General features: G+C 41.0%; 1 protein-coding gene across 8 annotated transcripts in view; it reads right to left on the bottom strand.

The window, feature by feature from the left end:
* LOC136421919 (rho guanine nucleotide exchange factor TIAM1-like) overlaps window positions 1-15397 on the bottom strand; it is an 86246-nt gene that overhangs the window by 44586 nt on the left and 26263 nt on the right. For 3 of the 8 annotated variants that reach the window (XM_066409527.1, XM_066409532.1, XM_066409511.1), the window contains 7 exons: window positions 14266-14386; window positions 6071-6252; window positions 5422-5478; window positions 4541-4605; window positions 3638-3709; window positions 723-1858; window positions 86-311 (listed from right to left, as the gene is read on the bottom strand). In XM_066409527.1, the coding sequence (XP_066265624.1) occupies window positions 86-311; window positions 723-1858; window positions 3638-3709; window positions 4541-4605; window positions 5422-5478; window positions 6071-6252; window positions 14266-14303 (1776 nt within the window). In that variant the 5' untranslated portion in view covers window positions 14304-14386. Of the gene's footprint in view, window positions 1-85; window positions 312-722; window positions 1859-3637; window positions 3710-4540; window positions 4606-5421; window positions 5479-6070; window positions 6253-10749; window positions 11012-13535; window positions 13575-13689; window positions 13733-14265; window positions 14387-15397 lie in introns of those variants that run through there. The other 5 variants (XM_066409503.1, XM_066409560.1, XM_066409541.1 and 2 more) reach the window with 4 other exon arrangements.

Below are 15397 nucleotides of genomic sequence, written 5' to 3'. Positions count from 1 at the left end.
TTCAGTGCCTTATAAGGAAATCTTAATATGCAGTTTTTCTCTTGTCATCATCTGAATCAATCAATCAATTAAATAACATGTTTACCTCATATCCTCTCATTAGCTTCGAATGTCGGACATCTTCCATGACGCTTTCATCACTCACGGAACAGCGAGGGTCCTTCATTCGCAGCTTCCCCACGTCGCCGTGGATACCGACGCTGCTGCTGTCGCTGCTCGTCCCGTGGCTCCCGCTCTCCGAGGACGACGGCAGGGATGCGAGGAACTGCTTCATATGCGTAGAAGTCGTGCTGTTCCCGCTGTTCCCCGACCTAGGTGACAAGGTCGTCTTGTGGTTAGGGTTGCTGACTTAGAATCTAAAGGTTCTGGGTTCAAATCCCTTAAGCACTAGCAAGCCACAATGCTTTGCCATTGAAATAGGCCCTGAACACCTATTTCCTCACTCTACTCATTGAAAACCCAGCTACGGTTAGGGATGTCCTCTCGGATGGGATATAAACCTGGAGGCCCTGTGTTTGAGGAGAGCCACACATTACAAGCACGTTAAAGATTTCACCGCACTTATCACAAAAAGAGTAGGGGTCCTTCCCGGTGTGAGTGGATCAAACTTTACAGTCCGGTATTAGTACTATCACGCAGCTTGTACTTAACCTGTACAAAGATGGAATGTTACTTCTACTTAGATGCTTTACTGGCTATGCGAAACAAACAAACAAACAAACCTTGAGGAGGAGATGTTGTCCAGTTCCGGGTAGCCCCCCTCGAAGCCGCTGTCCGATCTCTCGCTGCCGTGTCGCTTCATATGGAACTCGTATTCCCGGAAGATGCTGTCGTGTTCCTGGAAGTCGGCAGGAGGAAGGATCGGAGCGGCGAAGTTCTGGTTGTCGTAGAGGCTCCCTCGACGGGAAGACATTTCACGAGGGTCGACATTGTCGTACGCTGGATCTTCGCCCTCTTCATCGATGGAATGGGCATTCTGGGATAGGTACTCCTCCGTGATGCTCCCGATGGAGGAACGCCCGGAGTTCAGCTTCGCTCCAAGGTTACACGGCGCACTCCTCTGCTTCACAAAAAGCCGTCTCGGACTGAGCGAATCTGACTTACACGGTGTGGACGGGTTGGAATCTACAACCATAGGGCTGCTAGGTGGGGAGCTAAGTCTGCTGAAACTGTTCGAGTCTGGGGTGGATATTGTGAAAGAGCTGTTTTGAGCAGTGCTCGCTTTGGACAGCGAATGCGATATTGATTGAGGAGGTGGCTTGTTATGTCCGATTCCCGACGGCGCACTTGTCTGTCTGGAAACCAGCTTCTTTGAGCCGTCAGAAATCTTTGCTGACCGGACCGAAGACACAGAACAAACGGACATAGGGCTAGCGTTGACCGAGCTGTTTGCACCAACTTTGGACGGGCTTGAGGTAGGTGTAGCCGAGGACTGTATCGTCGAACCTGACTGGTTACAGTTCTTGTTGACAGTAAACGACGTGATAGTGAGGCTCTGAGCGGAACAGTTTTCCGTCGCGTCGCCAGCATCCTCCATGTAAAGGTATCTCTTAATCCTCGTCTCCAACGCGATGGACTGTCCGTCGCAGGAATGCGAACGATGCCTCCTTTCGGAGACCACACTCTCTTCCTGATCCTTTGTCATACCTTCGACATTGCTGTCCTTTCGGCTCGTCCGCATGTTTTCTTTCCCCGCTGCTTCGTCGTTTTCCCTGGAAACATTCTCGTAGTTGCTGGAACCCTCCGAGTCCACGCCCTCGTACTCAGAGCAGCTGGTATGACTGGATGAACTGCTGCTGGCGGTGCGAGAGTTCACCGGCGGTCTCAGGTCTGTTCCACTCACAGTTGGTCCATATTTCTGCTCAAAACAGAACAAACGAGTTACATGTACATTGGCGACATACAAATACACATACACACAAAGCCCACTGCAGTACAAACGGATAATGCCAGGGGAACCATTTTTGAACTGGACCTCCGTTCTCACAACATCTACACACCTACAAAAAATCATGAAGATCCATCAACGTTTCTGTCACTTTTTTGCCTGCATACAAACACACAAAAATGAAAAGTCTGCTGCAGTACTGTTGAAAAACGCAAGGTGAACCATTTTCGAACTTGACCTTCCTTTGCACAACCACTACACACCTACCAAAAATCATAAAGATTCATCAAAGGTTTCTTGAGCTATGCTCTTGACATACATACAGACCCACCCAATAGCTGGCTCAACCGAAAACATAATCTTCTAGCTCGGCGAAGATAATAGAATCTTAAAAAATTTGAAATCTTTGCATTTCCCTGGCCTCCATTGCTCTTCCAACTTGACCAGGGCTGTTTCCGGGACCCGGCCCTCCCTCCAGGGACAAAAATTTGCTTCTTGGGACGGAGAACAATTTTACCCCATCCTTCCAAAAGAATCTGAACTTCATGACATGAAACTGATAAAATTTTTCTTGTATAAGCTTACAATGACAGATTAAACAATGAACATTAACAAAATGGGCTCCTAAACAATGTGTGTCATGGAAAAAAAATGCTGGAGACAGCCCTAAACTTGCCCTACTTTTATGCTACTTTCCCAAGCCACATTTTGCCCCATTTGGACATAGCCAAAAACGTTTCTTAAGGTCTCTACGTTTCATTCATAGCATTAATCTCAGGTTGGTTAAAGTTTCAGTTTCACATTTCTCCTCAAAAGACAAGGGATAAAATCCAGAAACTGTGAAATGTTGGAACTTAATCTGACTTGACCTACTTTCGAGCTTTTTCAAGAAACTTTCCCAGGCCACTTTACCTGTTTTCATTGATTGTCTTACAAATATTGAGAACTCTCGCTCGGAAAGCTGGCTGGTTTGTGTCCCACTTAAAATCACCACTCCAAAGCATTTCTTGAAGTGAATCAACAGTCCATATATTGCACTTGTTGCAAATAGTTTCAGCTACATTTATATCCTTATTCTAATCATAGATATCCATATATAGAATTAGTCTGAAGTATACAAAATATTCCTAATATCCAGATAACTGTTTTACATTGTTGAGTTGTGTTACCTTTCCCTGGTGTCTCCATGGTTACTGTTTCTGCTCTATTGCCTCACTACTACATTACACACATCACTAAATGCTGCTCGCTTCTCTTTGGGATAGACTATCTGGATCTCTTACAAAGTTTCCAAATTCAAATGTCTCTATAAGGCCATATGTGATGGCTGAAATAAATACATTATAACACAGAGAAAAGTACTTTTAAATGACATTTGAAACACCAGTTGCAACTTACATGTTGTATGGCTTCCAGCGAATGATGCTTTGAAGGTTAATTTTGGAACTTTATAAGTATACACATTGGCCAATGTAAAATATAAATATTAATCAAAAGATTTCCACAACTTCACAAAATGTGACAGAAACACAGGAGCATCAAAACACAAAGCAATTGTAAAATAAATGTTCTTTCAAATAACATTTTAAAACTGCTTGTTAGGCTTACCGCATGACTTTCTTGATCTACATGTACTAAGCAAGGCAACTACTACTAATTAAATCATGCTCGAGTGAGTGAATAACTACAATGTCATGCACTATTAGAAACTACAAAACTAGAAAAACGGTGCTTTTCTGCGAGCGTTACCTTGGGTGGGGTGATCTTGAGGGAGCTGGAGGAACAGTTACTGACCGGGGAGAGCGTGTTACGGCCAGTGGGCTACAGAACACACAACACAGCACACAGCAGAGTTAGTCATGGCGGCGTCCACTCTCCCGCGCCATGTGTGCACAGCCCAGCGGCGGGCACAAAACAGAAGAGTGCTCGACCTCGCAGACGAGTGGTCGAGGTGTGCACAACAAAACATGCCGCTCTGTTTTTGCAACAACAAACTGGGAAACACAGTCTTGTGTAAGGCCATGCCAATCCAATTTATTGGTTCTCAGGCCACACCATTTTAATTTCTTGGTTAACAGAATTTTTAAAAAAATATGCTTGATTGGAAAATCAACAGGAAAACAGAATCTCAGAGGAAAGTTTGTACTTTGGCGCACACAGTTTCAGGGAGTGAACAGGGTCAGGTGCAAGTTTTCACCCCAGGCTTTTGTTGCTAAAATTTAAAAAAAAATCCATTAACCAAGAAATTAAATTGGTGGGGCCAGATTTTAAAAAACGATGCTGAATTGGAAGAATATTGCAACATGACAGGGGCAAGTGTGTGCCTTGGTTCACAAAGTTTCAGCGATTGCAAATTTTCCCCCTAGTCATCTGTTTTTGGTCTAGAGCGACATGCTAAATTCTGATTCTAAATTGTCTGATAACCAAGGAACTATATTGTTGCAGCCGAGAAAGAGAAAGAAATTAGATGCAAGGTCTCCTCTAGAATCTCTGTTTTTCCCTGCCCTCTTGATTAGTTTTTACTTTAAGATGTCTGAGACCCAGGGAGTTGAATAGGCATGGCCTGAGACAATGTTAAAGACCACACAGGATAAATGCTCCATTGATCTGACGCTCAGACAATTCAGGAAACCTAAAATAGACGGTACTCACCATACAAGCATCTAGGAAACGGAATGCATCGTTTTCTGACACGAAGTTGAGTCCCCAGGCTCCACCTGTACGGGAAAAAACATGTCCACGTCTTTTATGGTCAAACCTGTTATAATCCTGTATAAGGTTTTTTCGCCCCATAGGCTTACATGTTATAATATGTGTTTTACATGGGAGCGTTCGTAATGAAGCTACATGTATATAGAAAATGCACCAATATTATTCAATTTACCCTGGATCATGTCAAAAAATTGCCAAAAGTTTCAGTACATACATATCTCTTTTTATATCAATTACAAACTGCACTTAGCTACACCCCCCAAAAAAGCACTTTCCAGCTGTAAGCGCACAACCGAATCACCCACAATGCCGGGCTGTGCACGTCCGACCTTGCCAAACTTTAGCTGCTAATTTCTTAAGTTACAGGCAAGCTTTCATCAGTTTGACGCTTGAGTTCAGTTGGGCTGGCTAAAAGGGAATCTCCCATCGATATAAACACACGTTCCTGCAGCCGTTGATTTTTTGGGGTACGGACTCTTTGAGACTGCGCACTCGGAGTAACATATGAATGAGACCATAAGGACCACCTGGCCCTTGATTATCTTTCCAATATGAACTGACTCAAGCAGTAAGAAGCCTACATTGTATCTATAGAGACCACCTGTCAACAGTGACATTTTCTACAAACAAGACTTTGAGGGAGAGGTCTGTTCCTTTCATTAGTACAGTGACTGTCATACAGTTTCAGGGAGAAAATATAGTCAGGTTAAAGTTGTCCTCATACATGTACAATACCTTAGCTGACTTCTTACCGAATTTCAATTTAAAATCTCAAATAAGGAAATAAGTTGGTGACTGTGGTTTAAATGTTGAATATTTACCATTCATTTTGTCCCGCCATTGTACAAAGCTCTCTGCAGTCTTGTTGAACAGGGTTCCTGTGTGGGTAAGAAGTAACGGAGAATACAATTGTTAGCTCAGTTCTGTAATCATTTACATAGAACACTGGCCATGATTTCAGTTTCGCAAGTCATTTTTCAAGTTTTCAATGGCACTATTATGTTTGGAAATCTTGTAATCAATCCAAGTCGCTTTATAATTATATACCAGATGTGGAGTTTCACATAACATTTCAAAGAGCTTTAAATCGATTCCCTCCTTCTTTAAAATGATGTTTTATTTCTTTCAACACTTCTACATATAGTTAAACAGATATTAGGCCTTGAATGTTCAGTTGGTTTCCAAATTTCAAGTAACCAGTGTCCTGCACACGTGTGGACAGTCTACAGTACAGTACAGCAGTGTATGACTTCAGGTACAAACGTACCTTTTGCGTGATTTGTTAGTTTTGGGACTATTTCTTATTCCTTAAGCAGATGTAATGGTCGGGGGGTGGTGGCAGTGCCAGTGATTTTTTTTAGTTTTTTGAGGCAGACTCAAAAATTTCTGCCACTAAGCCCTTGACTGTAACCTCAGCTTGGTGAATACTACTAACTATTTAATATGTCATTAAAAGTATGTTCTTCCTACCTGGAACAGTTATCTGGACATCGAGCACCCGTTGGTCAGCGAAGTTGTTTGCCGTGATGTGAAAGACGTGGAACGGCGCGTCCTGGAGACACTTGACCGTCACCGGCACGAGCGTGTCCGTCACACGCTTCCATCGCAACGGACTGTTGTTAGACGACACGCGATAGACCTCTGCCAAGAGCCTGGGAAAAAACAGGAAAATATCAATGGTAAAATGTGACACAAGCAATGTCTATAAAAAGGTACACTCAATCTTTGGTTCATTCTTTTAGATGAATGAAAGCTTAAGCTTTTTTTGTGACTATGTAGCACTACTCTCTTGAATCTCGATACCAACTATTTTGGTAAATAAATTCAACAAAACTATTCCTTTGTATGTATAAGAATAGCACATTGGAACCTCCTATTGCCATTAACCCATTTTTTCCTTTAGATGCCAAACCTCCATGCATCCCTTTGGGGCCAAAAAAGGGACCTAGACAGCCCTGCATGGGTAGATAGGCCAAGTAGACAGCCCAACCTTTTCTGTAAACCTATCGCCAGTACGCAAAATACAAGACCATCTGAAACCAAAGACCAGCTCCGCGTATCTAAACTTCACCTGTGAAAATACGATGTGCCTAAGACATCACAACACACAAAAGCTTGTGGCAACCCATTAAACCTTCAATAGACCATACAGGAAGAATGCCAGGGCTCCGGGCCTACCATAACATTCCTCTTGACTGATTCATACACCCCAGTTGAATAACGCTGCCGACTTGGTCATACTCTGTCACATACATCATAAAGCAGGTTTATGGCAGGAACTTGGATGTCCTTTTTGACACAGTCGTGGATACTTCGCATCAAACTTCAGTTGTCTTATGATCGAAATGGTTGTTGTAGAATGTAGATCTTTGTCAAAGGCCTCTATGTCATTATTATTAGACTCGCTGAAAATCGTACAGCCAAACTAAAAGTCCCTCTGTCCCGAAACAGAAATTTGCTTGAGATAGAATAAAATCTCACCCTATCCTTAAAAAAAAAAAATTTCATGACATGAAATTGATGAAAATGTATTTTCGTTAGCTTGAAAAAACAAATTTAACAATGAAAATGAACAATATTGGCTCCAAAACAATGATTGGGACGGAAATAAATTCAAGCTGGAAACAACAGCCCTGCAGTACAAAGTATGTGACCGTTTTAGCGTTTACAAGACAGTTTAGGGGGATGCCATTCCAGTAAACCTTACGCCTTTGTGTGTGACCAGATGAAGTGATAATTGCTAGGGAAAATGATTTACCTGGGATTTACTGTTAGGACGCACCTTGAACAGGTGTGCAACTCACCTGTCCCAATAACCGGGAATACAGGGCAGTCGTCTTAATTTAGCAAGGTGTATAAAAGTTGGTTCCGCTAATCCATGATTCCGAAAATAATAGTTTTTTGTTTTTTTTTTTGGGGGGGGGGCGTTTTATGAAGGGAGTAAGAATGGCTTTTTCAAGACATTTGTGCCAATATTTGATATCACATGAACTAAGTAAGTAAGTAAGTTGTGCCAATTCTTACAAAAGCATAAGAATAGCACGCCAGTACCTGCAAAAATTCCACCATTTGGACGAATAGAGGCAAGCCAAAAGTTTAACCACCTGTTCTTCAATAGGAAAGAAGGTTTCTTCACTTTGATTATAAATGGTACGATCTCTGTATCTATTCAAGAATTGTCATACCCAGCAGAGTCATCATATGTTTGGTTTGGGTATATAAATGAACTACACACAAGTGCCTTGAAATTTGAAAAATAAATCCTGATTAATATCAAACATTACTTGTGTCACTGGTCTAAACTTTCAACAATTTCTAAGTCAGTACCATGCCTTTGCCGTCTTGCTTTATTGAGCTGTTCCATTGATATAGGGTAACACTGTCTTGCTGTCTGTGTTTGCGTTTTGCAGTGCAGCGTGATGCAAGACAACTAAGCCTCTACCAGGCTCCGCGGATCACTGGGGAAATAGTGGAAAGGGTAGTCCGCTATACAGGGAAGCTCAATAGGCGATCAGCAGAGCCTGGTAGGGGCTACCTTTTGGCCAGGGAAGGCCCAGTATGGGATAGAGTTGGCAACCGGTCTCTCTTGGCAGCCGTTCTTTAATATCTATCTAGCCAGAGAGATAAATAGGGGCCTGTGTGCTAACTGTTGTGGCGGGGAAATTTGCTTCCCCGGCCGAAGGATTAGCAGCTGTATCGCAGTGGTCTGGTACCCAGGCTAGAACCACCTGCTTGTAGGTCAGTGTTGTGGTAGTCACTGTTGTGTCACCCAATATGTAATGGCAGCCTGTGAGCTGAAAGGAAAGCTTACTAACGCCACACGATAGTGTTGATTCAAAGAGATACGTGTGGATCGGAGACCAAGGCCAACACAGCTTTCCAGGGACTGTCTACTGTTTCAAATGTCATAATTCTGTCTAGAATGTTTGTAAAGTTGGTTTTGATATATATTAGATTTTCATTAAATTTTGTGCTAAATTTAATTTACATCTGCTTGGAGATTACCAAGTTTGTGCTATTGGTCAATTTCGAAGTACCGATAACTTCTTTGTTTTTAATGTCACAAAGTTTACCAATGTTATAAGAACAGCTTGCAAAAAACAAGAACATACTGATTGATAACACCAACTTAATTCAATGCTAGTCTGGCAGCCTTGTGTCATTGATTGAATAAAAGAAAAAACTCACCTTTATACATTTCTATCAACTCTTCATGCTCAAGCACAATAACGAAGAATAAAAATCAAGATTCTGAAATTTACATAAAATTGATGTCGCATAACACTGAAAAATCAGTTTGATTTTATCCTAGGTTAAACCCCATTATATTGAACGTTTTAAAGGCAAGGCCCCTTCTTTAACTTCAACCAAGGAGGCTATCGAACAGAACCTCATTGTTAACTCACAAAAACAACATAGGAATTTACTGTTTAGGCAAACACAAAGTAGCGTGCCCGCAATTTAGCCAACGCTAGGTCACTGGTGGCACAACACTAAGATCTTTAACACGGCTTCTTTAATATCCTAGCCTACAGACAACAAACAGCCGCACACGAAGACTGGCTCTCTTGTTTAGGCTAATCCGTGGTGAATGGAAAAGCCTGCGGATGATAATTGTTGTCCCTGGTAGTTTTACATAACGTCCAAGCAGGTGCATGGCTTTGGCTCTTTTTTTGGTCGTCTTCTGCTCGTTTGGGACATATTTTGTTGCTGTTTCGCACCACCAAAAAACACCAGCCAAAGTCATGTTACAGTATCTGCTTGGATATTAGATTTGACACTGTATGTAAAAACATCAACAAAAGGATTGTGACCCTGAAACCACAGGTGCTATAGTGTTACAGACAGGACAAGTTGCCCTACATTAGCCACTGGCCTCCCACTAAGCTCATCTCCAAGCAGATGTAGACAGGCAAAATTGTAATTATGTTTCTCAAGCTTTTGGTTCTGGCCTTTCTATGCTAATGTTGGCATGGAGAACTTGTCAATGAGAAACGTCATGATTTTCCCTTTATACATCTGCTTGGAGCTTACCACTAAGTGGCAGTCATGGCTAGACAAATCTCCAAGCAGATGTTGGGGAGGCAAAATCGTTACGTCTTTCTAGCTGCCCGTTTCTGTGTCAAACTGCCAAAACTACAAACTGCTAGAAACAGGTGGCTAGGAAAACCTGACAATTTAGCCTCCCCCAACATCTGCTTGGAGATTAGTCTAGACAGGCTCTGCCTTTGAATTTGGCAAAGACAGTAGACCGGATTGAATGGCAACTGATTTGAATAACAATTGACAGACAAGTAGACAGAACTGTTTGGTATCATGGTCAGATACACATATATTGAAGTGAGCATGCATATGATGTTATACTGAAGCATAGAAAGGCTGTAAGGTATAAAATTAAAAATGAAATGGCTTACCAAATAATGGTAAAACAAATTTAAAGCATCCCTTTTTTCAGAGAGAGAGATACATACAAAACTGTGGCAGGTGGCAAACAAATTGATTTCTACAGTACATGCACAAAAACTATTTCTCACAGATACATACAAATGTGTATTGGACGGCCTTGGGCCAGACAAGTTATGAATATAATGTTTATCTGACACCTAATAATGGACACTGTGACTTAACTGTGACAACCATTCTAATTTCTGGACATGAAACAGACAAAGTGTTGACCTCTAAAGCAAATGAAACTCAGTATATCCAGATTCCAGACCATCTTATAGAATGACTACCAGGTCCAAAACATAACACAAAAACCAGACCTTGCATCTGTTTTCACTGTCCATACATAACTGACATAGCCTTGTGGCTAATTATAACATGATAATCCTACCCATTTATATCTTAGACTAGTATGTAGCTCTGGTTAATAATGCAGTGACCACTTCGCAAACCTTGATGAACATTGATCAACAAAATAAGCTTATTATACACCTCTAGATCTGTTACATGGAACAGTGTTAACAATAAAAGTAGACATATTCTAGTACCTATAGTTTGTAACATAAAATATTAATAATCCTTTCAACTGTCAAGTTCTGGGTGGTTATTATTAATAGTGATTTATCTAATAACCCTCTGACACATCAACAAGGTCCTTCTAGACACACTTTTGCTCCAGAAAACAGTATGACAACGACACTTACTTGAGAAAACTTTGCTTCCTAGTGAACCCGGCTAATCTCTGCCCGGTGATTTCAGACCCCTGAATGCGTCTGCTTGGAGTGATCACAGTGTAAATCTTCTCCCTGCTAGCCTTCCTAGACATGGACAGGGCCTTCCTAACCTTCTTAAACATGGCTGCTGCTTTTGTTTCAGCCAAAATTCATGAAACAATGGTAGAACACAGGCTGGTAGTGCAAGTTACACACCGCCAGACGTTGCCCAAGCCATAGAAACTGACTGAGATTTAAATGTATACAAGCTTTTCCTGACAGCCAATCAGAGAGAGGCCTTTGTCTACCCGCCAAGTGAGAATTGGCTCCGCCCACCTCATTTGCATGAGAAAGGTAAACCCAGTTAGGTGTAACGGAAGTAGGTCGGACCTACTTGTTTAGTGACAATAGACGCTCTTTTTACCTGGTTTTCTCGGTGTGATGAGTGCAAGCGGGTGTAAAATGAAGTTAAAGAGGCTTACTGATGCCTTTACACAGACAATTCTTTTACTTTAACTTTAAATCAGCTGGTATTACAGAAAATAAATTACAGTTAGATTGATTTTTCACAGCAAGTTCTTCGGATTCTTACTCTTATCAATTTTGTCAGGCTACACCAAAATTAAACAAGGACCCCTATCATGTGTACTCAGAACTGCACCTGTCCCGTGTACAAGCATGTTAGCATTTGAGTAATGTCTGTTGTTGGCACGAAGACAAGCACTTTGTCACCTCTGTTCTACTACTAGAATCTGTACCGTCAATATTTGATCAAGGCACAAGTTTAGTTAGCACCAAAGTGTCAGCTATGTTGACTTGTTTGCCATTTGGCACAGAGGGTACAGTAGGGGTCTAGAGGAAACTTAATTCCTATTGAATCGTAACTGAAATACTCCAAACCTACTACTCCAAACCCCCCAAAAATAATTCAAAGACAGTCCCAATTATTTTTCAGATATTGGCTCAAAAATTGTTTTTAAAAACTGCCCAATAATCTGCCATTGTCGAAGCTTGTTAACCTCTTTCACATCCTTTTAACACTGGAACCTTATGCAATGTTTGACTATCTGGTAGCTGTATGGTTGACCACTGTTTGCACCTAATAGTATGTTAAACCATACCGGGTAGTTCAAATACCACTCCTCATTCTCTTTGCAGTCCCTCTTGATACTGTTGTTTTACTTTTTTGCTGTTGTTGTTATATTTATTAAAAAAAATCCATTTCTTCAAAATGTCAGCCTATTCCAATGTTTCCTCAACATTTCACAATAAGTCCTCAATTCCTTGACCAAGGATGAATCCTGTAATAGCATTTGAACAGCTTTAATACTTACTACAATTACACTGTGTTAAAACTCCTAGCATAGATTCATACTGAATTTCATAGTATACAACCCAACAGCCCCAAAAAATTTGTCGAAAAACCTGTAAAATCCTTCTTGTAGTTTTAGACTCTGGGAACATTATAACTGACGGAGTCCAAAATTTAAATACAACGAACCCAGTTAAAGGGAACAAAGAACAGTAACGTGTAAGGTACTCATACACTTAAGTTCAATGTTCCCACACTCACCTCACTAAAAAGTCATCTCTGCACTTTTCTGAAGCTTGTCTTGCTCCCATTCTTCCCCAGCATTTCTATATACAGAGTGGTCAGCCTACTCACTACGTATCTGTTTGTACCATGTGTTTGTTGATGCTTCTTTCGCTACATCTCTTCTCCACGAGAAAGGCGATCCTAAATCGTAACTCCATCCCCATTTAACGCCCCACCGATCACATTAGTCCATTGATCCAACCCCTACAGAAGTCAACAGCCCTAGCTACACAGTTTTTCAGTTTTGAGGAGGCCTGAAACGTTTTGATCGAAAAACTCTCCACAGTTGCCTTTTTGAAAACAAGTGTTCTCGTAATTTTTCAAAAGCACTTTGCCTGTTAAAAGTCAAAGGGTCATAAGAAAAGAAAGAGCCACGTAGAATAAATGGGATTAATGATTTAAGCCAAGGGATTTCTTCAAAATGTTCGACAATTTAAAAAAGTACCTTCTTCTGAAAGGAAAGTAACTAAATCTGAATATCTTTGAAGATATAGAATCTGATGGAGTTGAAAAGCTATAGATTCCACGGAGTGGATATCATAAGTATGTGTAACTCTGATCCTATTGAAAGTGTTGAGTGTAACTAGATACGGCTCATTTTGTGCAGAGCTAGGTTTGACCATTAGAAGGACCTGTCAGAGCCTCTAGATTATGACCTTTTCAGTCAGAAAAGAGCGATAAAAGTAACCTGCCATGTTATTCAACCTTCTCCCTGCTGTAACCAATGGGGAATTGGGTGCCAAACAGCTACTTCAGTGTTGTCCTTCCTACAACTTTTTGTATATACTGTAGGACGACACCTTTGTCTGTTTTTACAGCCCTTGGGCCACACAGTTGTGCAAGCACTACAGCAGGGGGCTAGCTGTAGTTGTGTGTCCATACTCATCCATGCAACTCTATAACATAACACTACAACATCCATATACCTTTCTGATGCACTACTATAAGATCCTTACAACTCTATAACGTACCACTATAATGACCAGACTGGTACAAAATGTTGTGCTTAACTAGCTGAACCGTAGCTCGTCATCTGGTTTGCATTATCTGTGTTTCATCCATGCAACTCTATGCCAGACCACTATAACATCCATGTACCTTTATGATGCACCACTATAAGAGCCTCACAACTCTATATATATATCATACCACTATGACTATAGCAACATGTTGTTCTTACCGTAGCTCGTCATCTGGTTTGCCCTGTCGGTGTTTCATCCATGCAATTCTATAACACACCACTATAACATCCATGTACCTTTCTGATGCACCACTATAAGAGCCTTACAACTCTATAACAAACCACTATCATAATGACAATATGTTGTGCTTACCGTAGCTCATCATCTGGTTTGCCCTGTCGGTGTTTCATCCATGCAATTCTATAACACACCACTATAACATCCAAGTACCTTTCTGATGCACCACTATAAGAGCCTTACAACTCTATAACAAACCACTATCATAATGACAATATGTTGTGCTTACCGTAGCTCATCATCTGGTTTGCCCTGTCGGTGTTTCATCCATGCAATTCTATAACACACCACTATAACATCCATGTACCTTTCTGATGCACCACTATAAGAGCCTTACAACTCTATAACGTACCACTATCATAATGACAAAGTGTTTACCGTAGCTCATCGTCTGGTTTGCCCTGTCGGTGTTTCATCCATGCAAGTTTCTATAACATACCACGGTTACATCCATACAACTCTATAACGTACCACTATAGCAAAATGTTGTGCTTACCGTAGCTCATCATCTGGTTTGCCCTGTCGGTGTTTCATTCATGCAACTCTATAACACACCACTATAACATCCATGTAAAATGTACCTTTCTGATGCACCACTATAAGAGCCTTACAACTCTATAACGTACCACTATGACAATATGTTGTTCTTACCGTAGCTCATCATCTGGTTTGCCCTGTCGGTGTTTCATCCATGCAACTCGGTAGAGCCCAGCCCTCCCCCCTGGGAGGAGGGCGGACGTCGCACAGCTCAAGTTTGAACCAATCTTGGATACTGCAGGGGAGAGATAAAATAAGACTTAGGAAAGGAAAACAAAAGATTCATACAAAAAAAAGTCACGTAACATCAACTGTTTAATAGAAAAGGTGAAGTTTTGATAAATATTGGATACTGCAGAGAGAGACGAAATAAAGGAAAAGAGTCATACATGTAACATTTACTGTTGAATGAGTTTGAACCAATCTTGAATATACATGTAGCAGAAAGGAAAGGTGAAATAAGACTTTGCACAATAAAAAAAATCAACTGTTTAAAAAGGTAGAATCAATCTTGGATACTGCAGAGGGGAAATATGAAATAAATACTTAGGACAATAAAAAACAAAAATAAAGCAGTAAAAAACAAAAATAAAGCAGTAAAACTGTAAAAAACAAACTTAAGTATAAAGGGCATCAACTTTAAAGAAGAAACCAATCTTTCATATGGCAAAGAGAATAAAAATCTCAAGAGATATATATGACAAGAATTTTATCAAACATCTGCACTACTGACAGGGCCACAAAGCATACACATTAAAATTTTCCATGCAAAAGGGAATAACACCACACTTATATCACAATATCTAACAGTCATAGTAAGTGTAAACAATTATTGTCATATACTGTAAATGCATTTAAGTTCGCATGGTTTTTATTTCGCGCTAAAGGCGAAAATGGAGTGTTCGCGGTGGTTTTAAGATCGAGGCAGTGCTATAGTTACAAACTGCTTCAGTACTGGACAAAAATGTTCGCGGTGGTTTTAAGTTCGCGGTGAAACGGTCACCGCGAAAACCGCAAACATAAAACCACCGCGAACATTTCTGCATTTACAGTAGATCTCATAGGGCATACATTACAAACCTTGTCTATGACACACTACAAGTCTTCCAGGGAAAGGACCCTGTACTGCTCCTATGCCTGGCAGAACACACTGAATCAGCTACTTTGCTTTCTAATCCACCCTCTTTCAATCCCCTAATGCGCTTCTTTAAATCTTCTATCGCCAGTCTGGTTCGCGAACAAAAGC

Source organism: Branchiostoma lanceolatum, chromosome 1 (genome assembly GCF_035083965.1).
Source record: "Branchiostoma lanceolatum isolate klBraLanc5 chromosome 1, klBraLanc5.hap2, whole genome shotgun sequence".
Classification (NCBI taxonomy): Eukaryota; Metazoa; Chordata; class Leptocardii; order Amphioxiformes; family Branchiostomatidae; genus Branchiostoma; species Branchiostoma lanceolatum.
Note: the sequence above shows the minus strand (reverse complement) of the source record. Positions and strands in the feature narration are given on the sequence as shown.